The sequence below is a fragment of the Lepisosteus oculatus genome, chromosome 22 (assembly GCF_040954835.1).
Source record: "Lepisosteus oculatus isolate fLepOcu1 chromosome 22, fLepOcu1.hap2, whole genome shotgun sequence".
Classification (NCBI taxonomy): domain Eukaryota; kingdom Metazoa; phylum Chordata; class Actinopteri; order Semionotiformes; family Lepisosteidae; genus Lepisosteus; species Lepisosteus oculatus.
The window spans coordinates 13,692,361-13,717,217 of NC_090717.1; the positions used below are offsets into that span (position 1 = coordinate 13,692,361).

A 24,857-nucleotide genomic window follows, 5' to 3' on the forward strand; every position below is an offset into this window, starting at 1 on the left:
GAAAACCCTACTGCTTTAGAAAATGTCATCTTTTACCCCCTTGTTCCTCTCCCTTCTCTCCACTCAGGTCCTGAAGCTCCTGATTATTGCGTGGGACCGCCGGCTCATCTTCACCATCGGCACATCCAACACCACAGGGGAGTCGGATACAGTGGTCTGGAACGAGATCCATCACAAGACAGAATTTGGCTCTAACCTGACAGGACATGGCTATCCTGATCCCAACTACCTGGACAATGTCCTGACAGAGCTCTCGGCTCAAGGAGTGTGTGAGGACGCCCTGAAGGACTGAGCATAGCCACTGACTTCTGAGAAGAACACACTCCATTAGGTTTTAGGAGAAAATTGTATTTTTTGCAAAATGCAAATGAGAGTGAGAACTTAAGAGAAACTTCTAATATTCTTTTAGCGTCTGGCTAAAACAATTGCATAAACAGACACCTTGTATAAAAAATACTTTTATTTCTGACTGCTTTCACTCTCTTTGCCTTGGGCATGCATAATCTTGCCAAATATGGATATTGAAATAAGGTCTAAACCCGCCAACTAGGAAGAGTTTAGGGGTGGGTCTGGAAGGTTGCTGCAAGCTGATAGGTCATCGTGCCCTTTGGGGGTGGGTCTGCAAGGTTGCTGCAAGCTAATAGGTCATTGTGCCCTTAAGGGGTGGGTCTGCAAGGTTGCTGCAAGCAGATAGGTCATTGTGCCCTTAGGGGGTGGGTCTGCAAGGTTGCTGCAAGCTGATAGGTCATCGTGCCCTTTGGGTGTGGGTCTGCAAGGTTGCTGCAAGCTGATAGGTCATCATACCCTTAGGGGGTGGAGCTGGAGGGTTTCTGTAAGTTCATAGGTCATCATGCCCTTAGGGGGTTTCAAGTTTCTGCAAGTTGTTATGTGAGAGAGTCCATATTGGTGGAGCATAATCGTGGCTTCAGGAGGATTGTAGGAAAATAGGTGGAAGTTTATACAGGAATTTACAAGATTCAGATGTTCAGTAAACCTGATGAGCTTTTTGTAAAGCTACGCACAGGCATTCCTAGGAATTGATGTCAGCTACTGCTAGAATGCTGACTGTTTATTAAATTAGAAACAAGGATAAAATTGCCTTGAGACCCAGAAAGGGCCAAACCAATGTCCTTTGTTTTAAGATTTTTATAAAAATTGTTGACTTAAAAAATTAGAAGTGGTAGAAAGCTTGGACTGTGTTCTCTTTCCATGTTATGCATATGTATACTTTAGGGATGCAAGTTTGTCATAATCATTTAGTTCACAATCGCTTCCGTTCTTATTAACCTTGGTGGCTGCTTTCCGAGTGTAAGATTGGTAGATTTCAGTATGACTTAAATAGATATTTAAGAGTGAAAAGGCAGACCATGTTTGTGCATGCCTGTATTAAACATCCCATTACTAATTTATACGCAATGATAAGCTGAATCCAGTTATTGCTTAATGCAAACAAATGTATTACACAAATATACTGCAGAAGGAATTTAATTTCTTGCTAGGGTCAGCTGGAAGTAGCCCTCTGAGTATAACTGAGTTGTTTGCATAAACAGTGGATGCCCCTTTTATTGAGCTCAGGCCATTTTACAGGTGTTTACCTTTTCAGGAATGTGGCTTAAACTGTGGCGTGATGTTGACATCAACACACCTGGTATCAAGTTTTTGACAGATATGCACTGTTACTCAGGCCTGGAGACCTGTGCTTAAAGTTTGATCGAAACTAGATGATGTAAAACGCAAGCCACAGACGCTGATATGATGTCAATAACCCTGCTTTGATTAAGCAGAGAGGAGTGTCTTGCATGTATGAAGCCACGCTAATCCTTTTTGAGGGCTCTGAGTTGATCATTTTCACCTTGATATAACCACTGATTTTACTTCCTATGCTAAGAATTAGGAATTCTGATATTTTCATAATAAGATAATTGCACAAGTGCTGCAAGCATAATGTTACAACTGACTGCTCATTTTCATTGTGTAAAAGGTGTTGTGATCCCCTTCTTCTGACAGCATTGCTTGCTTTAGAAATGGAAGGAGTTCTTAGTTTTAATCTTGGAAAGTCTTAATTGTTGCATCCCTAATATACATAGATACATTATCCTAACATTTGCATGAGGGTCCCAGTGGCTGATTACATAAATAATCTGATTAATACCATTTTCTTCACTAGTGCAGTGATGGGAGAGAAGGCTATTCTGATAGCTTTCAGTGTTTACTGCACGTGACAAAAATCACAAAGTGTTCCCAGTTGGGTAGTGTTTGGCCCTATGCAAAGTTAGTACTCTACATATATTATCGTGTGGAGATTTAACACCTTCTTTCTTGCTTTGCCTGCACGACAAAATCCAAAGTTTCAGCTCACTCTGGTTGAGGGTTACGTACTGTATATCCCATCAGAGAGTAAACTGGAAGTGAAAATGTACTGTTGCGTGCCATTTAGTGTAGGGATTGCAAATGACCATTTATAAATGTTTTAGAAACTAAAATCCTTCACAGACTACTGACGGTGAGTTGATGTCACCATCAGTGATGGCGGTCCATAATGTATGCTTATTCGAGCGTAGCGTAGATTGCTCACATGAATAAATGTGATGTTAACGTGTGATCTGGTTTTAACGTAGCATGCGTGTTGTGCATTAATAAATGGTCATTCCCATCTCCCTGAATAAGGCTCTTACGAGTTGTTTTTTTTCATTATTAAACTGTAGCATTCAAAAGAGCTTATTACAAACCCAGAAAGCCTGTGATTACTGCAAGGTTTTATGTATGTGGGATTATCACTTACTGTATATTAATGTGCAGCACAAAATGGAATGTGCATTTAATTTACTTTGTGCTGAGTTTTGTTTTGGAAGCATAATAAGCTCCCTTATCATCCTGGGCGCTGGGCTAGCCAAATCCTCAAAGTGAGCTGCGTCTGGCACGCTGAGGCTTCCCCCACCAGGGAGGGACGTACTTCAGCCTCATCTCGGAAGCAGTAACTTTGCTTGATTTTTGGGAAGACCCACCACAATCTTTATTCCTTTGACTGATTTGAACTATGTAAAACCGTGTGAGGTTGAAGGGATTGGTGAACTCCATGACATGTCACTCCTTTGTTAACTGTTTTGCTGGTAATATCTTTTTAATACCGTTTATTTTTGACTGAATCATTTGTCTTCCTCAGCCTCGTTAGTCAGCAGAGCTTCCATTAGCTATTTGCTAGTGGAGGGAGATGTGTAGGTCTAATAATCCTTTGCAGGTTTAAATAATTTCCTTTTACATTATGTTAAAAGTGTCCTGTTTGGCTTCAACAAATTCGTATACAGGTATACAGTACGTTTTAAGGAGTGGTTGACCTCTAGCCCCCTAAACTGAAATTAAAGCCTGTGAGGTTGATTTATATTTTTACACATTTCTGTATGACAAAATAAATAAAATCTGGCAACACTTTGTCAGTAAGTCAGGGACTGTTACAATGTATGAAATTGTGTTACAACTGTAATGTCTGTTACACTAGTATACAGTAGTCTTAGATGCAGCAATTGCTACTGTTGTTATATTATGTTATATATACTGTTGAAATCGGTAGATATTTCCTGAAAGAAAGATATGCTGTTGTTAGTAGGAGAGTACAGCACCAGTTAAAAGGCAGTCATGTACTTTGTCCTTGTTTCATTTTTTAATCTGTAAAGAGCCTAATGGTATTGTAAAGCTTTTCTTTTTGTTGGAAAGTTCGATGTTTAAGCTGGGAAGAATACGTCCATCCAAATAAGGAATTATTATGTAAAGTACATTTAAAGAAAATTCACGACCAACATACACTTCTATTGATCAGATTCCACTGTTTGCTGTTTTTCAGTACTAACAGGTGAAGACAGTTATTGGATAAAATACTCGGTAGATAGTTGTATTGCTTTCATCTTCAAGCATCCCATCGTTATTCAAATCTGATGTTTTTGTTAAAGAGTTTTTACTTCTCATTCTGTAGTTGTGTTTTTTTGGGGTCTTTTCAAGCAAGAACACTTTTCACCCGCCACCATAATGGCTGTTCAGTGGAGAGTAAGTGCACACTTCTGCTTCTAAAAATAGCGAATAGATTGTAAAGATCTGGTATGGCAGCATGGTGCTGCCCTGGTGAGCATTGCTGCCTTGCAGCTCTGGGGCCTTGAGATCAGCTCCTGACCTGGGGTCTGTCCGTGTGTCCGAGTTTGTGTGTTCGCCCCGTGCTCCAGGTGCTCCAGTTTCCTCCCTAAATTGGATGGAGCAGTTAGAAAATGAATGGATGGAAAAAGGTCTGGTACATCTTAGCTACTCAGATATGCTACTTAAGTAGCAGTGTTAACTCTTTGTAGCCTGATCCCTGAACCTCAGCCAGGCTTGACCTGGTCAGCATGAGGAAGGGAGTCCTGCAAGGAAATCTAGATTCCTGCTGTAAGTGCTGTTGGTGGACCAGTAGGTTGGGCTCTAGATGAGAATTTCCAGTGCATTGCAAACTGGTGGCGACTGGGGACACTGTGCTGTAGGGAGGAGTTAAAATCCAGCCCTGACAGTGGCATTAAAGAGCCCAGCGCACATTTTGCAGCGGCAGAGGAAGTTCGCTAAATGTGTTGTTTCTCCCCTCTCTGTCAGATCTGCAGAGTAGCGAGGCTGCTGGCACAGCCTGGTCGCGCACGTTTCTGAACCAGCAGTAGAGGCAGAATCTCACTGCCTCATCCCTGTCTCTGTCAGAGGCATACAGCACATGGTATATTATTTAAATGGCACAATTATGGGTACCATTAGAGAAGCATTGATTATTTTCTTATTGTGTGCTTCAGTGTTGTAGAACAGGGATTGTTCATCAGCTTGGTTTGATTGTACAATACTCAAGTTTAGTCAGGGTCTTGATAGTAGGAGCAGGATCTCTGGAAATGTGGGTTGTCAGGACATCCATGTCTTCTCACCACCACAGGTCCCTCAGCTTCTGAGCAGCGTTAAACATCAGATGGAGAACTTAATGCAGCTCTTGTTGAGGTCTAGGCTTGGTGCTCCTACATTTCTGCTGCACACAGAATTGTCAGAAAGCGTGAGCATTAAGTAATTGTCTCACCCTTAAATTTTCAAAGACTTAAAAAGATGCATCTGCCCTGCTGTGACTAAATTAAGGGATTTGAGGTTGCTCTGATTTCATGATTAGTGTACTCTATAAGAAAAAAAAAGAGCTCCTCAGCCTCTGGTGAGACTTAAAAGCAATTAGAAGGTATCAAAAGCCTCATTCAAAACACTTAATAAAGATTTGTGATGGTATTTTGTGGGTAGCAAAAATATAAATGTCAACAATGAAAAGGCCTGTGTCTAACATGGATCATGAACATCTGGTAGGCCACAGTGCTGAGGTGCTGCTGTGTGACTCTGGCCAGTATCACTCCCGGTCAGCTAATGATGTAATTCAGTCATCTCTGCAATACAATGCCTGACACACTGACCCACTGAGAAGTTCCCGTGCCAAACATAATCATTGCATTGCTTTACACTATAGGGCTGCCATGTTTGATGGCATTAAAATATGGCCAGTGTCATTTGATTTCCATTTCTCTGCCTTGCAGAAATTGAAATGCCAGTGGAAAATGAGAAGATGACTCAAGGGCGCCCGAGCCGCAGCTAGGTCTTGTGTCTTGTGGCCCTTGTTTTTTGCAGAAACAGCTTGCGGAAGTTTGGAGACAGGAGGCCAGCTGGCACGTAGAGAGTGTGACAGGGATTAAAAGCCTGGTCCACTGCAGGACCAGTCCACAAGCGGTGTGATGGGTTCAGTTCACCAAGGGGCGGCTCCACCTGTCCCCATCAGTGCTCCCTGCTTCTGATCAGCTGAATCCTTTATGACATTCAATGCAATTTTGAAGTTGGAATTTTTTCCATAACAATAGATGCTCTTATGCTAGTTCACACTTAGCTTACACTCTGGTGGACACTTGTAGGTGCAGGAAGGGAAGGGATCATACGTGACAAAATCAACAGGGATGGAAAATACTGGTATCGGAAGCTCAGTTTGAACCCAAGCTCTTCACCTATCTTTAGGCAATGCTGATAATTCCAGTTTGAATCATAAATTATAACTTCGAACACTGCACTGTCATGCTTTGAACTGTCATTGTCACTGAGGTCATTTCCCTGCCCAGCTGTGCAAAACACTTAACCTTTCCTCATTCACAGAATAAAAATAAAAAAACATAACTGCACTGAACAAGAAAAATATGAAAGTAATGCAATTAAGACTCTTCCTCTTGGCTTTCTGCTGAGTTGCATGATGCAAACCGCACCATGGCTCACTTCAGAGATTTGGAGTAATTCACAAACGAAAATTATTTCAATTTCAAATGTCGATCACCCATGTGCAAACAGAATCCCATCTTAGCAACTCCTCTCCCACGTTTGTGATGTGCTTTCAGTGAGAAAGTTCTCAGAGAACATTTTCATCCATCTGCTTACATGAAGAAATTCTTCAGTCTCTCAAGTTAAGGAGTCCTGCAGGTCATAAAGTTAAGTCTAAAAGCATGGTGGAGGAAAGCTCAGAACCCATCACCAGGTGTCTGTTGGTTCATGCCTGCAAGGTAGACCTCTGTCATATTCTTTACAATGTACCTAGTTGCTTCAGTCACACTCTCTTTATAATCAGATACTTGCTTGGCTTGGAGGTTAAGCTGCAATGGGCTAGTGTCCCATTCACAGAAGTGCTACTTTAAGTTTGCTTAATGCTACAAGTCTCTTCCAATCATTAAGGCATGACTTGTGTGAATTGTTCAATGCATAGAGAATGAAAACATGTTAACTTATACTAAAGAAGTAAATTGTCCAATTAAGGCATTCAAGCCTGAACTGGAACAAAAACTAGAAAACACAGCAGTTCTCATGGGACCATGTCTATCCAAAATAGCATGCATTTCAAACAGCAGTGGAAAAATGCAATCATGGGGTTCCATATTTCTGCAAACACAAGCACACAACTTTTCCTGATCACTCCAGTTGGCATCTTTCTATGCAAATCTACCTGAAGTATATGGATCCACTGTCCTCTATGTTAAAGATTTTCAGCAGAAAGGCGGTGCAGTGCATCATTCCAAACATGTCTCTGGGCCTGGAATTGGTTCAGCATTCTGTTTGTTAAACTGCATGTAATTGTAAGGTCTGAAGATGATCAGACCTGTGGTAATCGGACAGTGCACTGTCAAATCTTTGACAAACTGTGCTCGCAATGCTTTTCTTCCTACTTTGCTTTGAGGTACTGTGACCAGAACCCACTGTTTTTAGCTCTGTTTCATTTGCTCTTAAGACATCACAGACATAGGAAGAGGTGAGCATCTGAATTTTTGCCGTTTCTCCATATTAGCACTGCAAAGGTCTTCATTTCATCGGCTCTGCTTTTGAACATTTAAAGTGCCCATTTTCTACAAATGCCTACCAATGCTAATTTAAAGCCATGCAGATGTTTAACCTTCTTTTCCAATAATGAATTATGACTAAACTACAACAAATAAAGGAATAATAAAAAGTATGGAAGATAAAACTGCAAGGCAAGATTTAGGAAATTGTTACAAACAATAAAGGGCTTCTTATTTTACTAGTCTTGATTGAAGTACAAACTTGATCTTGTTGCATGTTTGTGTGTTTCTTGTGAAAATAAATGTTCCCTTAACAGAGGGTTTGTTTCATTTATGTCCCTTCTCTTTGTTTTCTGCTTTTGAATTCTGTTGACGTCGTTGAGAATGAGAACCTTCTTTACCCAAAGGGCTGTTGGATTATGGGATAAGCTACCCAATCATGTTGTCGAAACCCAATACCCTGGATCAGATCCGCGGATCAATTAGTTACTATCAAATGGGCTGGATAGGCCAGATAGCTTCCTCTCATTCTTAACTGTTCTTATCAGCAGCACTTTTTACCAAGGCCACTGCCAAAACTGCACCACTCCGAGAATCAGAGAAACCGAGTTTCCACTTTTCCATGGTTCAAGAACCAGCCTTGTTTTTCTTTTGTAACCAAAACAGGTACTGTATGGTCAATATCTCTGGCTCTGCCTCGGACTGTGTGTGCTCCCCAGATCGAGGCACTTTAACATCCTTCTGCTGTGTTTTTAAAGTAACTGTTAAACCACTAAGCATCAGGCCTGAACCCTGTCTGCTCTTCTGTCATCTCTTGCTAAATCAGGCTGTACTGTAGTTCTGTAAAGAAGAGAACTTTAATTTGCTGAATGGATATACAAAATGATATTTCGTGCACGTGATAACACAAAAATGCTCATGAAGCACATGTTCTAGTTTTTCAATCTGCAGTAAAAGGGACTGAACAACCGAGGTGGTCAGGGAGGGACAGTCCGACCTGCTGAATGAAGTGTGTCTGTTCCAGACAAGCGAGGCCAGAGAAGACTTGCTAATGCTGCTGATACCATGGCATGGGAGACAGCTAGTGATGGTGGGTACAACTCACCGGGAGAATTATTTTTCCTGGTTTAAAAATCCTGATTTTTTTTTTAATCTGGGGGACAATTCAAAGTCCTATATAGTCACAAAAATATTGCCTGCAACATGTACTGTATGTGAAAAAATGCTGGCAGTGGTTAGCAAGGATCAATGACTAGCAGCTCTTGCAAAAAGGAAGCTATCCGTACACTCTCCAGTGGTCTGGAGGTACTCTTCCACATCCACTGTGCCCTTAACTGAGATTGGCATAGTGCTCAATCTCATAGTGAGATGTGTAGCTACTGAGATGTGTTTTTTAAAGATTAAAAATGCAATTACTCTGTCCAATCACTGAGCTGCAGCAATTTGCAACACCCGTTTTTTGGCCAGAACTTTTATTTCTTGGCCATAATGTTCATTTTCCAAATCATGAGCCAAGCTTGTCTTATAACTGTGGTTTGATGTTCTGGTTTGACAGTCATTTTTGTTGATTTTTCTTTTTTTTATTCCTTTTGATTTAAGTTGTTTTTAAGAATTAAAATATTACTGCCCATAATTCCAATTTGACAATTTTCCAGAATGTTCTGTTACAGTGGTATTATTTAATTTGTGCAGCAAATGTCAAACTAATAAATACACCCACTGCTACAAGACTAGAGCTTTTATGTGCAACAGAAGAATTCTAAGCAGTTATAACTTACGTTTATGGCCATTCCTTGGTAATTCATACTAAATATCCATGACATAGGAGATAACATGTATCAGTTTAAGTCTGTTGTGTACCTTGCGTTGAATATTAAATCTGTTTTTTTCTGATGATCAGTTTTTTGGCATTCGGAAGCTAAATAAAACTTCTAGTTCAGCAGAAACAGTACCCATTTCTCACATTAACTGGTAATTAGTTTAATTAGGAAGTCTCTGTTGCCCCAGGGCAGGTGGTTCTAATAAACATTTTAATTAAGAAGGAGAGAGAGCCAGATAAGTTGATTTCTCAATGATTTGATCATTATTTATTTCTGCAAAAACATACAGTAGGGATAAGCAGGGACTTCTGTGGTCTAAGAGATGCTTTTTATATCTCCACACTTTTTCTGGAGTTTGGGCTGGTAAGATAAACCAGAATTTTCTGTTTTCTTCTTTTACTTCTTTGTCTGAGTGGGAAACATACAAATGAGTGTGCAATGTGAGAAGAGTCATGGGCACTGAGCTCAGGCTCACACCGTAACAGTGTGCAGTAATGTGTGCTAGGAGTCACTGCCCTCTGAAGACTTTACGAAATTGAGCTCCCTCGATTCTCCCAGCTCTGTGGAATAAGAGTGGGAGGGGCGGCCTGTCTCCACGGCAAGGACAAGGGAAGGACTTTGGCATGGGTGAGTACACATCCGTCCTGCTTGTGTGAGAAGGGAAGAAAAAGAGGAAAGTGTGTTGTGTGAGAAAAGAAACCAGATCGTAGTGCGTTCCCAGTGTTTGGAGGCTACTGTATGTGGTAATATGAATGAAAGAAGACAAAACAAGGCATATAGAGAAAAGAATCATGGATAGATAGGCCCACAAGAGGCTCCCCTTGTGGGGTAGGGCTATTCTGGTACTGTACACTACATTTGTAAAATCAAAAATGAAAAAGCTTTGTATTTAAAATAAATATTTCTTATGCATCCCTTTTCATTAGCGGCTTAATAGAATACGCAGGATTGATGAGTGGGAGTCTAACCTAGCAGATATTGGGCTAAAGGCAGGATACACCCTAAATGGGACACCAGTCTGTTATACAGTAAGGCACACACATGGGGGACACGTTAGAGATGCCAATTAACATAGATCCTGGAGAAAAGCCATGTAGTCCGAGGGAGAACATGCAAACTCCACATAGACTTTTGCCTGGACCCAAGAGTTGTGATGCAAGAATACCATCTGCTCACTATGCCAGTATGCCATCTGAATTGCTTATCCATTTTTCAAAGTAATTTTTTGAAAGTAAGCTGTGCCGTATTAATCGTTCTTGCTTCTCGAATGTAAACTAATATAATCTTTGCTATTTCCATTTTTCAACATAACAGACATAACAGTGTTTGAAAATGAATAGCCAGGGACTATATTCTCGGCAACTGAGTTAATTTGAGTATCAGAACCAGAGTACTTTAGCTGCTGAAAGTGGAAACTTGTGAATGCAACGTTTGTAGCATGTTACCAAATACGCTAATGAAAGTTAAGGTGTGAATGATAAATCATTTGACTTATTTTTTTATTGTGGCTGAGTGCATATTTATAATATTTGCTGAGTGCAGCAGCTTTCAATGTCATTGTTAGTAATATCAGGGTTTTTTCAGCCTGTAAAGTGGACCCATCACTAAAGAGCAGTTGTTTATTTGTAACAAACAAGAAAAGTTAAATCCATATCCTGTTTAATCTGAGCTATACATCAGATCTGGTTTAACTCCAGGTCTTTTACTAGCAGATATACAGAAATTGCACAGAAGTGTTTAAAATAAATGTTCTGAATGTATAATTTGCTAACACATACAATTTAACACTTAATTTTGCCACATGTAATACAGATTAATCAAATGATTTATATTTCCCCCCGTTTTCTACCCCCCAAATTACAAAACTGCACTACACTGCGCTGAACTCTCAGTTTCTCCTTTAAATAGGACAGATGGTTTCCACAGCCACAGAGGGGCTAGTCAACATCCAATCAACTGTGAAGAATGAAACAGGACATTAGTGGAAACTATGGGGAACTGCATTCTCAGTAGAGCTGCAAGCAGGAAGTACTTTTCTACAAAAAAGGTTGTGGGTGTCTGGAACAAGCTACCCAGCTGTCCTCTTTTACTCCTCTTGTTGGCAAACTGTGTGTTCTTTGCCACATTCTGTTAGTGTGAGAGGCTTTTCCCCCAGAAGAGTACAAGCTGCCTGCAACTCTTGTCTTGACTTCTGTGTTTTTTGCCTCTGGATTTAAACATGTCTGATTTCCATGCACTCCTACAGAACATCAATTGCACCAGTATTTACAGCATAGGGAGCTCCTGACATATTTTGTTTATAACCATCCTACACCAATCATGTCATATTCAATACCCCCTCGGGGGCTTGTTATGAGGGTTGTGCTTTCTGAATCATTACGAATGAGGACTAGAAGCCCATAGCTTCAGGCAGTCAAATGAATCTATTGATTGGTGCAGTATGTTGGAGGTGAATGCTAATTGGCTGTTCTAACAGTCAGATGGCTTGGGAGACTGCTTAGAAAAATCGGAGACCTCTATTCATATTATTAGAGAAAATGACAAATACTGGAGAGTATAAGACATGTAATACATGACTTACTAGATCATCTTTAGATAATGTAAATGGATATCATTTGGTCTATATTGTTTACATGGGAGATAATTAATCCTGAAATGCACACAGGTTTTTATTTTACAGGCTTTTTTCTTTAAGTGACATGGCTTAAAAACACAGCTGACAGGTAGCACAAATTCTATACGTATGGAATAGGCCCCTATGACAGCTCATTGAATTAATCATCCACCTGTGTTGCTATAAATACAATCAATATGAGAGAGTGCGCAGACCCTGTGGAAGAATATCACAGCTGAAGAACAGGAGTGAATGAGTTAATATCCTGGGAGGATTTCGCAGTGTGTGGTCTGAGAGGCAGATTCAATTTTAATTACATTACAGAGGAGATTTGTGTTTATGAAGCAGCATGTTACCAGCTGCAGCAACAGCTCAAGAGCCAGGCTTTCGGTGAGCACATGGGTTTTGTTGAATTGACTGGACAGGAAATAATACATCTTGAAGCTCTGTATACAGACTGCTAGTCAACTGTTTTTTTTATGATTAAGGGTTCTTTCCTTAAGTCTTAAGAAACGCTTTCCCATAATCATTAGTCTTTAAATGTTTGTTTATATAGTCTAAATTTAGATAATATTTTCCTCTCTCAATTTTAACTTAAACATACACACTATATGTTATTGAAAACAATTTACTTCAAAAGACAAGTTTGATTACTTTTCTAATTAGATAACTGTAAAGTAAACTGTAGTAAGAAATGCTCTCTTCCTGAAAAAAATATGCAAATTGTATTTATATTAGGGTTACTGGTCATTAGAAAATAGGATACAAGAATTTAAGCAAGCTCAATTGCTTTGGGGACACACACAGTACTAAGTTCTTCATGAGTGACCACATGCTTGCCTGAGAAATGCAGATGTACATACATCATCGTCGCCAGGTTTCTCCCTATATCGAACCTGTCTTTTTCAGATTTTCCTCAGGGAGTGACGGCAGTCATTTTGACTCAGTAAAGCAAGGAGCAATTGTGCATGTAATCAATCTGTTGTTGCCTGGCCAGCCTACCCTTCCCTCCTTCCACACCCACAGTGGCTTAAAGCATTAAAACACACAGCCCAGGTTGGTCATGGTTTGGCTTAGTGCAGTGAACAGAGCAGATTAAAAAATCAATAGTAAACAAAAAAGAGCTACTCCAGGAGGTTGTGTGACCTCGTGTGTCCTGCGATTCAAATCGCTCCATTACTGTACATGCTCCGAAGCCTGACCATTGGCTGATAAATGCAGTACAGTACATCACTGGTTCATTGCATTCTAAAGCAGTGATTTGATTAATCCAAATCTCATGCAGTAGCTCTCCCCAGTTAGAAAATATGTTGCCTACTTTTATTGTGGTCAAATTCCCTTAATCCCTACCGTGCTCAGACAGTCTCAGAATTGTGAAGCACATTTCAGTGAAACTTCTAACTTCTCCCTTGAGCCATGATGTTTCTGCTGGTTGTTTTTACTTCCCACTCTGGTGGCTTACGATGAGACTTCTCAAAGCAGAACAGCTGATAAGGAAGAAACGACATTTGGACACAGAGTGATTCGAAGAGATATATTCCCTCTAAATATTTTCTCCCACTGAAAAGCATTGAAAAGCTGTACTTTTCAATATAATCTACTAAATAGACAGGACATAAACATAATACTCATTATTAATCAATAAGAGATGAAACATTAATGGCTTCAGTTATAAATCTTCCTAAATTACATGCTAAACTGAAAAGATATTAGACCCAAATTTTCCAGGTCTGACATGGAAATAAAAAAATTGATCAAAAAAGATTTTTGTTTCTTCAAAGCCATATGTTTAATCACTTTATACATCAAGGCATACATATTCAGATGTTACCAGCTTTCACAGGAATACATTTTGGCAAATTTGTTTGGCATTAATCTCCCCTTCTGCTTCACAAGTGTTAATATATACTGGCACACACAACAATAATCATAAAACATGTCTTCCAAATGTTATAGAAATATTCATAAAGATTTTTAGTGAGATTCAACATCACCTCATTCTGTAAGAGACCTCACTACCATTAAATGTACAAAATACATTTTACTCTAAGACAAACTGTGTCAAAAGCTCAGTATTTGAAATGTTTTCAGTAAATCTTAAGAATGCAGATTCTGACCTAGGCTAGATTTGATACACAATAATAAATAAGGGCACGTGAGAATTATCTAGTCAATGTGAAAACGCAACTCAAACCGTCACGGGACATTTTGAAAAGATCGATTGAAAACATGGAAGCAGCCTGGTTAATTACCACTGTAAAGGATTTGCTGTTAATTTAATCCATTGTTTTGGATTTTTCAAGGCTTTGTCTTTGAGCGCCATAACATACCAAGCTTGGGGGCAGTTTATGTTTCGTTGCGTTCGATTGCTAAATTCTTCCTCATCACTCTTCCAGTACTTCACTGTCACACATTCTGCTAAGATATGTCCCTACAAGACCTGCTTTACTATTAAACCACAAAGAAACGTACTTCAGAGGCTACTCCTTATGTACTGTATATCAGACCGAATAATAAAAGGGGAATTTAGTACAGGGGAAATCATTTTTAGTGTAAATTCAGACACTTGGTTCTCTCAGTATTAACCAAAGCAATGTCCTGCCGCAGGGAAGAAGTGGAAAACAGAATGATTCTACAGTATGTCTGATTTTTCTCAAATACAGAGATCTACTACGATAAGCAATTCTGTTAAAACCTGAATTGTCCTGTTTCACAACATTAGCTGCTCTTGTAATAAATATAAGTGACAGTATCTCCTTCAAATACAGTTTGATGTACAAGGACAGGCTATCTGACAAGAATGTGAGCACATCTGCTCAGTCTAGTGCCCAATGTTTTGTTTCAGATATATTATCTGTGTGTCAAGGCTACTCATTCTAACCTGACAAGGCACTGCATTAATCACAACTATATAAGAAGGAAGCTGCAGTAAAATACATTATAGCAGACCTCTTGAGAAAGGTTATCAGGGAAGAATAAATAGTTTAAAAACTTCTTCATTGACATGTTGTTCTGAAAAACAAAATGCTAGAGTCAAATGTCACTTTTTCATTACAAAACCAATCTTTGACTGGTAACTTCCAAGAGCATGTAAAACCAAGTTCAGGGCACTTTTAAAACACTTAAAGAAACATCAGCACCAATGCAAGGGCTTTCTAAATTAGTGTGAAGTGTCTGCGGCACCAGCAGAGTTTAACCGAAGCCTTTCAGGACAAAACCCATATAGAATAACAAAACCAGGTGGCATGCATCGTCACTAATATTATCTGCTGCAAGCTGAAAATGTTTAGCCTAAAGTGTTTCCCAGGAAGATGAGCAAATTGCAATATTGTACAAGAATCCCCAAAATACATTAAGTGAGGTAGACAAGGCCATGCTGCAACAACTGGAGTGCATTGTCAACAGTGCTTTTTAGCGCTAGGCGCTAGGTTTGCTCAGTTGCCCAATTAAGCAAATCAACTTACAAGCAACTTGTTGTGTTTATGACAGACAGTCTAGAAACAACTGAAGCTCAACTCTGTTTTGAGTGGAAACCTATACATATACTAGAGGTGACTGAAGCAGACATTCTTTTTCCACAATGTGACCAGATAATGGCTGATTCAAAAAGCCATATCGTTTTCACACAGTAAAATATATGTCTTTGCAGTTACAAAAGCACTCTAGCAGGGACAAAGTCTGCTATAAACCACCTACAAAGTACTTACACCATTCTTTTAATTGCACACATTGAACAATAAGGCAGCAAAACAAGACTAAATATTAGACATGCTCTTACGAGAATGTACCTTTATATTAACAAAAACTTATTGTACAACTGATTTCCCATAGACTTCTCTTGACTTGCAGGTTTTTAGACAGTAAGGTTTTGACCAACTACTGTATGACCCAGCTGTCATATAAGGATGAAAGTCTGGATTTATCCTTCTTCTGGTTGATCAAGTCTATTTAATTCAGGAAAAAGACATTGGAAAAGAGCAAACTCTGAGGAAGCGAGAGCTAGCATTCAAAAAGCCTTTGGTCCTATATGAAGGTTTAGCCAGAGTCCCCAAAATTTTCTTTTCTCACTATGCGTGGCCAATCCACAACACACGTTCCAGGTGAGAAAGTAGCAATGCACACATTCTCGTTTGCTCATTGCCAACATGGAGCCAGGGTACTGTACCACAATACACTTCCTCAACTATGGAGCCAGATGCTCCGAGCCAGTTTGGTAAAATGAGGTGGATCCAGCGTGGAGTTGCAAGTACAACGTTCCCAATTGATGGATCAGCCACACTTTTGAGATGCGAAGACACAGAAGGTAGGTACTGCCTTTAGATCATGAATCATCACCTTTGGCTGCTTTGTCCCTCTTAATACTATTTAGATTCATACAACAGCTGGAGATGGCCTCATCCATGACAATAGTTTTCATCCTGTTGTGACCGTTCAGAGCCCCGCTAGCTCATCCTTCTTTCATGGAAATGAATCACCACTGTCCTCCTGAGCACAGTTTCCATCGATAATGTCTGTTTAACTGTGAAACCAGTGCCCCCTAAAGCTTGATTTAGCAATTACACTTGAAATTCCCATCCGCAACGGAAGGCAAACAGGCCAGGCAGGCACGAGTTCACACCCACTAGGGGCTGGATTCTTGGTTTTAGTTGGTTGTAGTTTTAAAAACATTCCAAAGATTAATATTAAAAACAAACAATTCCCACCAACAGTCCATGAAATAAGAGATCAAGACGAATTTAAAGGATGGCCTTTTTTTAAAAATAAGGAGAAAAACACCTATTTTCTGCATTTGCAAAGAAAAATTACATGTTTTTCGCTAGACCATAGTTTTTGAAAGTGTGGAAAAAAATTGCAGTTGAGCAAAAGAGTTTTAAAGTCTTCCTTGTTAGATCAGGAGATGATAATTAGGAACATGCTGTTCAAACCAACAGGAAATGAAGTTAAGCTCATTATAAACAATTTATAAATTTAAAAATTATAAACAAGTGCTGAGAGATACTTGCCAAAATGCTATTGATGTCAGAACAAAACTCCTTGAAGTTATGTTGGTAATCAGATTTAAAGTGTTAAGCAATTATAAAGCAAATATCGTAAATACCTCAGCAACCAAAAGAGGGAAATTGTAAAAAACATAAAGCAGACGTAAATAACGTAGCAGTCAATAGATGGAAAGCATCCATAACGTCTGCACAGTATTGTATAATATATATGACTACATTTATAGTAATATATATTATATGAAGTATCAAATAGGTAGCTGCATCAGTATACATAGGTTGCAAAGAAACAGGTAAAAGTTTATTCAGTGCAGAAAGATAATGACGCAACGTTTCGGCCGAGGAGCCTTCTTCAGGTGTGAGGGAGAGAGGGAAACTGGCAGCTGCTAAAGCCATTTAGTGAGAGACAGGGGCAAGTGGCCCCAGGAGGAGGAGAAGGAATGATGAAGAGATCTAGAAAAAGAGCTAAACACTTATGAAGAAATTGGACCCAAATTATCAAATTGCTTCCTTCAGACTTGAACACTAAAAATAAAAAACTGCTACATTAGGCTTTGCCATTGTGATACATCTTCAAGTGTAAAGGCAATAGCAGTTACAAAAGAGTTGTGTTGAAGAAGAAATGGGTTTCCACACTGCACAGTCGATCAACTGGCCTTAAAGGCAGGGTAAATCTAGACACTTACATGAAAGACGTGCTGCATTTTGTTTCCAGAATTCCCAAGGTTAATGTTTTGGTCAGAATGTATATTGAATGTGTATTGTCTGGCTTGCCTTTGAAATGCATTGTGATATTAGCTGTGTCAGAAAACCTGAAAATACTAATCCAATAGCTAGAATCGGTTTGAAACAACCCTCTTCAGCTACAGTAGCTTCTGCCATAAAACAATCCTTGTGTGTGCAAGGAAAGCTCAAGTAAGTCCACACTGTTTAAGCTTTTGGACTATCCAGTGTATAACCTTTATGCTGCTTGTCAGTGTATAGTTTTTGATTTTGAAGTCTGGATCGACTAGCTCCGTGCTAGTTTGAGTGCAGTGTCAGACTTCTTTCGGTATTTCAATGTCTGATTCTGTTTAAATCCCACAGTGGCATAGCTCCTGTCTCAGGATGTACTCTTTTGCATTGAATTTAGGCACTAAGTTTTTTTTTTGTTAGCCACCTGTAAAAAAAATCTCTGACCCTTGTGAGTCAGGTGCATTTCTAGCATCCCAGAGAGAGGGTTTTGCGCCTGCAACTCCCTCTTCCCTGTCTTTGCTTTTTAAAAGACTTGACAACTGTCTGACAGGCAAGCCCACAATCTTAAGCATCAGTCTGGGACATGGCACCAAGGACACCTGGGATAGTCCTGCCTGCAGGGGCTGCTGGGAAACAGGTGTGGCTTCCCGCGAGTGATGTCATCACCACGGCCCCACCTCTTTTCCCAAGAGGGCAGAATTAGGGGGACAGGATTTCGTTGGCAGCTTCCTCCTTCTCTCGCCGCTCGAAGGCCAGGTGAGCGCGCTCCAGGTCCTGCACGACGTCCAGCAGTCGCGCGGCGGCCGCCATCCTGCGCTCGTGGAACTTGCGGCTCCGCTGCACCCCGTCTGAGGGAGAGAGATCCGCGGAGTGAGGGTGAGCAAGGGAATTTTTTAGACGTGAGCTTGAGTTTTGGCCTGGGAACACATGGCAGGCAGCTGGTTCCAGGCTATCACAAGCCCCTCCATAAAAATGTGCCTCCTGGTCACGGCTGTGACTGCCCGGGACAAAGGCATGTACACCTTGTCAGATTAATTAACCAGACAGGACAGCGATCTGAAAGCACAGGAGACAGGACAGCCGGTCCAGCCACTGACTGTTCTGCCAGTGTCAGAAGTTCGTCCTGGAATAAATGAGCGACGCTCCCCCAAATACATCTCATCTCATAATGTCTACAAGCACCTAGCTGTGACAACAGTATGTGGTAATAGGACTGTACTCACTGCTGCAAGCTTTTTAAAAATTTGTTGCATTTTCTTCATTGAAATCATACAACTGCGAACTGTAATAGTGGCCAATGATGTCAATTTAATTCAATGTGTCACTGATATCATTGCAACATATACAGTAGCTACACATACTGTATCTGCTGCCTGCTTCCTACTCACAGAAGGTGCCACCACCTACGTGCTGCAACGAGAAAGTTAAGCATTCTGTGTAAACTAAGCTGCTGAATCCTTGTCCCAGCTGCTGGGCTGCCATGCGTAATGATGTCCTCCCGGCTGCGTCTGCCCTACCTGGAGGCATGCGGGGGCTGTGTCTGCGCTCCTCCTCATCCATGGCCGTCTCTGCGTCCACACATTCCAGATACTGTTTCCTGGGATCACAAGGCTCAAGTCACATGCAAATACGTAGAGAGCAGTCTGCAGAAAACTTGAGAACATGCAAAGACAGGTTGCTTTTTCCTTATGGTTGTTTCGTCGTGTGCGCAAGCAGGGAGAAGGAAAATCCACCCATGCATCCACATTGTAACAAATGAATAATGCCTAGTCACCTGTTTTACTTACAGATTGTCTTTCCTTTGTGAAATATGCTAGTAAAGTTTGTGATTGACTTGTGAGCACTCAATGGGGTATTACTTCTTTGAAAGTTCCCATTGGGTTACAGTACAGATAAAGAGTTCAGTGCCTGTGCCTGTCTGTTAGTCTGTCCATAACAGGTTACTGTCTGAGAAAAATCAGCAGTAGGAATTTTCTATCCAAATATAATACAGCATTTACACACAACAAGTCAATTTAACTTCCCAGGAGTGTTTCACAAATCAATTGCGTCTTCTTGGCATGATTCCCGTTTTTGTGAAGACTTTTTTCACCATCTTTTTGCCATCTGCTGGCAAATTCCTCCTTTACTGCATGAGGGGAAACGTCTTCTCTGCTAGAGCCCTGACCTCTTCTGGTGGATTTTGGAATTGCATTGCTTAAATATTCTTGTTTGCTCTCCAACGTATCTGCAAAAATAACCAGAGCCTAGCTACACTCAGAGTAACTGCATAGCAACAATAACCAGCAACAGCTGGTTAACTGAGCTGGGCGTATGGCCTGGGGTCAACCTGGATGTGCTAAACTTGGCATGATGGATTATTCCTGGGGAATTGATCTGGGTGTTAGCATTGTTGTCACTCTGATCAAAAACACTGTCATATTTCCTCATTCACTCGATGCTCCAGTTTCCTCCCAAAGTCCAAAGACATACTGGTAGGGTAACTGGTCTCTGGAAGAACTGGCCCTGGTGTGAGTACGTCCCCTTGTGATGGACTGGCGTCCTGTCCAGGGTGTCTTCACCTTGCACCTGTTGCTTGCTGGGATAGGATGGTTAGAAGATGGATGGATGGATTATTGCAGCTCTTCATAATTTTGGTGGTGGGGGGTCCCGTAAATGGCTGCAGTCTGCTCCAAGTCTCTTTGCCCCTTCTGATATAACAGGAAGTGCTAAAGCATGAGAGAAAGCTGAATTGGTCCGTACAGGATATGGATGCATGCTGACTGACCTGAGCATGTCTCTGCCCTGCAGCAGCTGCTTGTAAATGGTCTGTGTCTCTGCATCAGGGTCCAGAGGGTCACTCCAGTCACCCAGGGTCACAGCGGAGTGGGTGCGACTGCAGCCCAGCACTGAGAGAGAAGAAAGGGACAGACATTTAGCTGGAAGCCAGACGCCCATTGCTATCAGAAAAAAGTGTACTGCCAAGGACGAGGACCAAAAATACATTAACTCTGTCCGCCTAAGCTGACTACCTAAAAATAATGCCATATAGGAAACTGTAACAAAGCAGTGTCTCTGAGCACCCTGTGTCAGATGGCTCTGCAGGAGTCTGGTGTGGAAATATGTGCAGACAGGGAAAGCACAGTTTGCTTTCCTTTATGAACAGAGGTTAGAAGGAAGAATCCCACATCACCCTGCATTAGGTTAAAAAGGTAACAGATTAAATCAGGATTGGAAGGTGCTGTATTTACTCCAGGGTTGGTCAGGCCTCAGATCCTTGTTCCACAATTTCCAACAGATTGTTTTTCAGGTTACTGAGACCTCATGTATTCATGTATGTACTGTAGGTCCTCCATTGCCACAATGCTAGGTTAAAGGGGACCATTTCACATAAATACATACCTATACAATTTTGGCTTATATAATAAGGCAGCTTGGAAAAGTCAGTTGGTTTAAAGCTTCATCCTCTATTTTTGGAAGAGCAATCACACTCTTCATAGAACTAGAGCCCGTTCAAGAGCAAACTGACAATTCTGCCCCTTAAAGAGATCTTCCCTTTGTGAAGACCCTCATACCTCAACAAAATGTGCTGCTTATGAATGTCATCCCTGAAAAGTTAGATTTGTCTTCACCCATTACCAGACTTTCCAGAATAGACTCTACAGTCCTACAGGGCTACAGATGAGGTTCCTGCGCTCTGCGGAGAGTGATATTTCCCAGACTGAGAGACACTGAGAGACAGGGAGCTGGTCCTTGCCTGTCCTGTCACTCTGCAGGCAGCAGGTCCACCGGCCACTGCGAAAGGCTCCTGGGTGAAAGGATGGCAGCATCCGCTCATTGTAGATGCTGGCCTTCCTAATGGCCGACAGCCACTGGTTCAGCTCATTCACATTCTGCAGAGAGGAACAGATGCTCACTGGGTTGGACTCAGACCAGGAGCCATTGTCACACAAGTTCTACCATAGCTGTGTGCTGAAACCGATGGTTTTCAAACTGCTGTTCATGCAGGCAAACTAACAAGTCACCTTGCATTGGATGTACATGGTGTGGAGCTGCCCGTCGTTGTCCTGAGTGATGACCTGCATCATGTTCTGCTGCTGGAAAGCATTTTCGTCCACCCGCTCCACAGCACAGATGCGCTGGATAGGGATGGAGGAGCGAACCTGGGAGAGACAGACAGGCTCACGTTAATTGTTCTAACCTATTAGTCAGGACACTGCCTAATCGATAGTACCTGTGGTACCTGGAGGTCAAAGGGAAGGCTAGGCTAGGTGGCCATCCTTATGATATGATGTTAAAAAGATGTTCTGACTATCTAGTCATTAATGGTCACATGGAACTTTCTCAAATAGCAGTAGTGCCCTGGTTTCCGGGCTAAATGCTGCTCTGGGCTTGTGCAATCGGGACAATTAAAAGTTCTTCTTTAATATTTTCCCTCTGGTAGAGTAATTTCTCATTTCTCCACTGGATCTGCTGTATAATGGGGCTGCTGGTGTGTAAGTCCCTAAACTAGGTGCTGTGCTTCAGTGGTGGATGAAGTGGGTACCTCTCCTGTAGGTAAAAAACCTGGGGATGAAAAGTACTATATAAGCATAATTAAATGTCACCCTAATGTTAAACAGATGATCCTCATTTTCTGTGGCCTTTCTTGAGGGATGTTAACATGTCTAGTGCAGTGAAGCATTCTGTGATGGGCTGAATTCCACAACCAAACTCCCATAACCACTGTGAATTCCACAGTTCACACTGGCATGTAATAATGTGGTGTGTGGATTCACATCTGTGGAAAACGTTCAGTCTTTTAAGGAAAGAGCACAAAGCCTGCACCTAATGTGCAAATCCTAAACTGAAGCATTCCACGTCACTCAATGTTTCATTCACAGTGGTTTAGTAAAGGCGATGAGGAGCTGCTCAGACTACTGAAAAACTCAAAAGTTCTGCCAGTGAAAGACTGTCCAAAGCAGAAGGTGCAAGTGCAGCAATGCTTTAATGAGATGTGTCCCAGTATGTGCCTCAACATCAGGAGGAAATGCAAGGCACTTTAATGTGCAAATCAGGCTCACTTCCAGAGCTGGGGGAGGAGGGAGGCGATTGCTTTGAGGCTGCCGGGCTTGATTTACATCGCAGGAATATCTGCATGATTTATTGCATGTGAACATCCATTCCTTTATTCTGGGGCACAAAAGAACGTGCCCTGTGCAAAGCACCACCCTTATCATTCGGCGCATCACTCCCCTTTGTCGAGGAAAAAGCTTCCTTGCAAATGAGCAGCTCGTTAACAAAAGGGGCTGCTATAGATAATTACCTCCTGCTACTGAGGTTCTGGGTTTAAAGGAAATAAATTAATGAACCAACAGACTGAAAGAGGCCAAAGGTTTTGGCAAGTGTCTTGCTAGCCAGCTGAAATGTGATCGTTCCATGGGCAGCATTTTTGCTGGGTAAATTTGAGACTTTGTCTTTTTCTTGGTCAGGGGTGTGTTAAAATCTCACAGCTCTGAAGCTTTGCTCACTAGCTAGGAGTTCAAAGGTAGCTCTAAACCTTCCATGGAAGCCGTTAGACAGTTGCACAGAGGTAGAATTAGCATCAAGAATGGTTATATCAAGTTCTTTCACTAGGATCCCCTGACACAAGAAATGGCAATATGTGTCTCTACTGTTACTAAACTTGCTTCACATTAGTGTTTCTAGTGTCATAAATGGCATCAATTATGTGTACATAATGTTTTTTTAATAAAATATATTATCAAATGAATTTTCCCTGTTATGGGTGTAATATATTTACACATTTCATTAGTGTTTATTGCTGTGACTCTTGACGGGATTAAGTGGCTTTCTAGGGAGGGATGGATTGTAATCGATATTTATGGACTATAGCTGTGACATGAGGTGGTCTGGACAGGACAGTATGAAAATGGATCAATATTATTTGGCAGAAAGGGTGATACAAGGAGGCCTGAGAAAGCATGTTTCATTGGACCAGTGAAGTGTGTCATATCAATTGGTGTGAGCAGCTACCAGTCAGCATTTTGGACACGGTCCAGTGTGGGTAGGCGAGATGGAACATATTGGTAAGTGCTACAAACTGGTGTAACACGCAAGCGGATGGACGCTGTCCTCATCATTTGGACAACATTGTTGAGTCACTAACATTTTTACAAGCAAGTGTGGGGGATGTATCATCAGGCATTGGTGCCTTACGTCATCAACAAGGTGCTGTAAAGGTACCCAGCTGTTAAAAGAACAGGTCCAGTGCAAGCTGACCAGTGTGAGATTATTCCTAGGGAGTACATTTCATGTAATGACTGTGCCCCTGGGAAGATCATAGCAGAGGGAGGTGTGGCAAAATCATTCTGAATACCAAAGTGGAGTGTGAAATTCTCTTGCACTGAAAATATGAAGGGAGGCAGAGTGGCACAGTGGTCAGCACTGCTGCCCCACGGCGCTGGGGTCTTGGGTTCGATGCCATACCTGGGGTCTGGCAGGTCTGCCAGGCTTGTCTGTGGAGTTTGAATGCTCTCATGTTTATGTGGGTTATATATTGGTGAATTAATTGGCCCTAGTGTGAGAGTGGACGTGCTTGTGTCTGTGGCTGCGTGTGCCCTGTGATGGACTGGCGTTATATCCAGGTGGAACCCTGCTGTGCACCTGTTGCTTGCTGGGAAGGGCTCCAGCCACCACGACCCTGAAAGTGATCAGGAAATGGGTGGATGGATGAACATGTGAAAGTGAGCGTCTCTTCCTCAGCCTGTTTGGCTGGGGTTTGTGACTTCTTGAAAGATGCATTTGTTCATAAATGTGTAGTGTGCCGTGCAATAACATTATTTTCAGTTCTCAGCAGACCACTTGGGACTGGAAAAAAACGATTCAGCTTGTGCAGAAGTTATCCCGGCCAGTGTGGGTTGAAGGCTGGAAAACTAAAGACCTGGGGGCAATAGAGGACTGTGGACTGATGCCAGCTACTGGACTACTGGAGATCAAGCCCCAAGATAACAAACAGAAACGGGGGCCGACCAACCTGCCAGTCCGGAGTCTTGGCGTAGGAGAGCGCCTCGCTGCTCAGCCAGAAGTAGCGCTTCTTGAAGGCGAAGCGGGGCAGGAGCTGCCCCCCCTCGGCCTTGCGCTTGTGCAGGTAACCCTCCTTCACCGTCACCGAGGGCAGGAACACCGCTCGCTGGTGAGCCTCCGGCACTGCAGGGGCAACAGAGAGCTCACATGCTGTGAACAACAGTGCTGTCCCAGTGCTTTGTGGGACAGGAGTCCAGGCCCTGTCGGGAACTTACCCTACCTGGTGAGCTTCATATCTTCCCAGGTATGTTTGTGTTGTGCCGTAACACCAAAGCCAACTGTGCTTCTTTAGAGCAAATACTGTTGAATTAAA

At 41.7% G+C, this 24,857-nt stretch overlaps 2 protein-coding genes across 5 annotated transcripts in view; one reads left to right on the top strand and one right to left on the bottom strand.

The window, feature by feature from the left end:
* dtx1 (deltex 1, E3 ubiquitin ligase) overlaps positions 1-7,664 on the top strand; it is a 96,616-nt gene extending 88,952 nt beyond the window's left edge. For both annotated transcript variants that reach the window (XM_015366163.2, XM_015366161.2), the window contains exon 10: positions 68-7,664. In XM_015366163.2, the coding sequence (XP_015221649.1) occupies positions 68-292 (225 nt within the window). In that variant the 3' untranslated portion in view covers positions 293-7,664. The remainder of the gene's footprint in view (positions 1-67) is intronic.
* A 9,064-nt stretch (positions 7,665-16,728) lies between these two features.
* Positions 16,729-24,857, bottom strand: part of LOC102684961 (rasGAP-activating-like protein 1) — a 62,777-nt gene continuing 54,648 nt past the window's right edge. For all 3 annotated transcript variants that reach the window (XM_069182225.1, XM_069182224.1, XM_069182226.1), the window contains 6 exons: positions 24,495-24,667; positions 21,505-21,642; positions 21,237-21,372; positions 20,268-20,388; positions 19,018-19,097; positions 16,729-18,348 (listed from right to left, as the gene is read on the bottom strand). In XM_069182225.1, the coding sequence (XP_069038326.1) occupies positions 18,200-18,348; positions 19,018-19,097; positions 20,268-20,388; positions 21,237-21,372; positions 21,505-21,642; positions 24,495-24,667 (797 nt within the window). In that variant the 3' untranslated portion in view covers positions 16,729-18,199. The remainder of the gene's footprint in view (positions 18,349-19,017; positions 19,098-20,267; positions 20,389-21,236; positions 21,373-21,504; positions 21,643-24,494; positions 24,668-24,857) is intronic.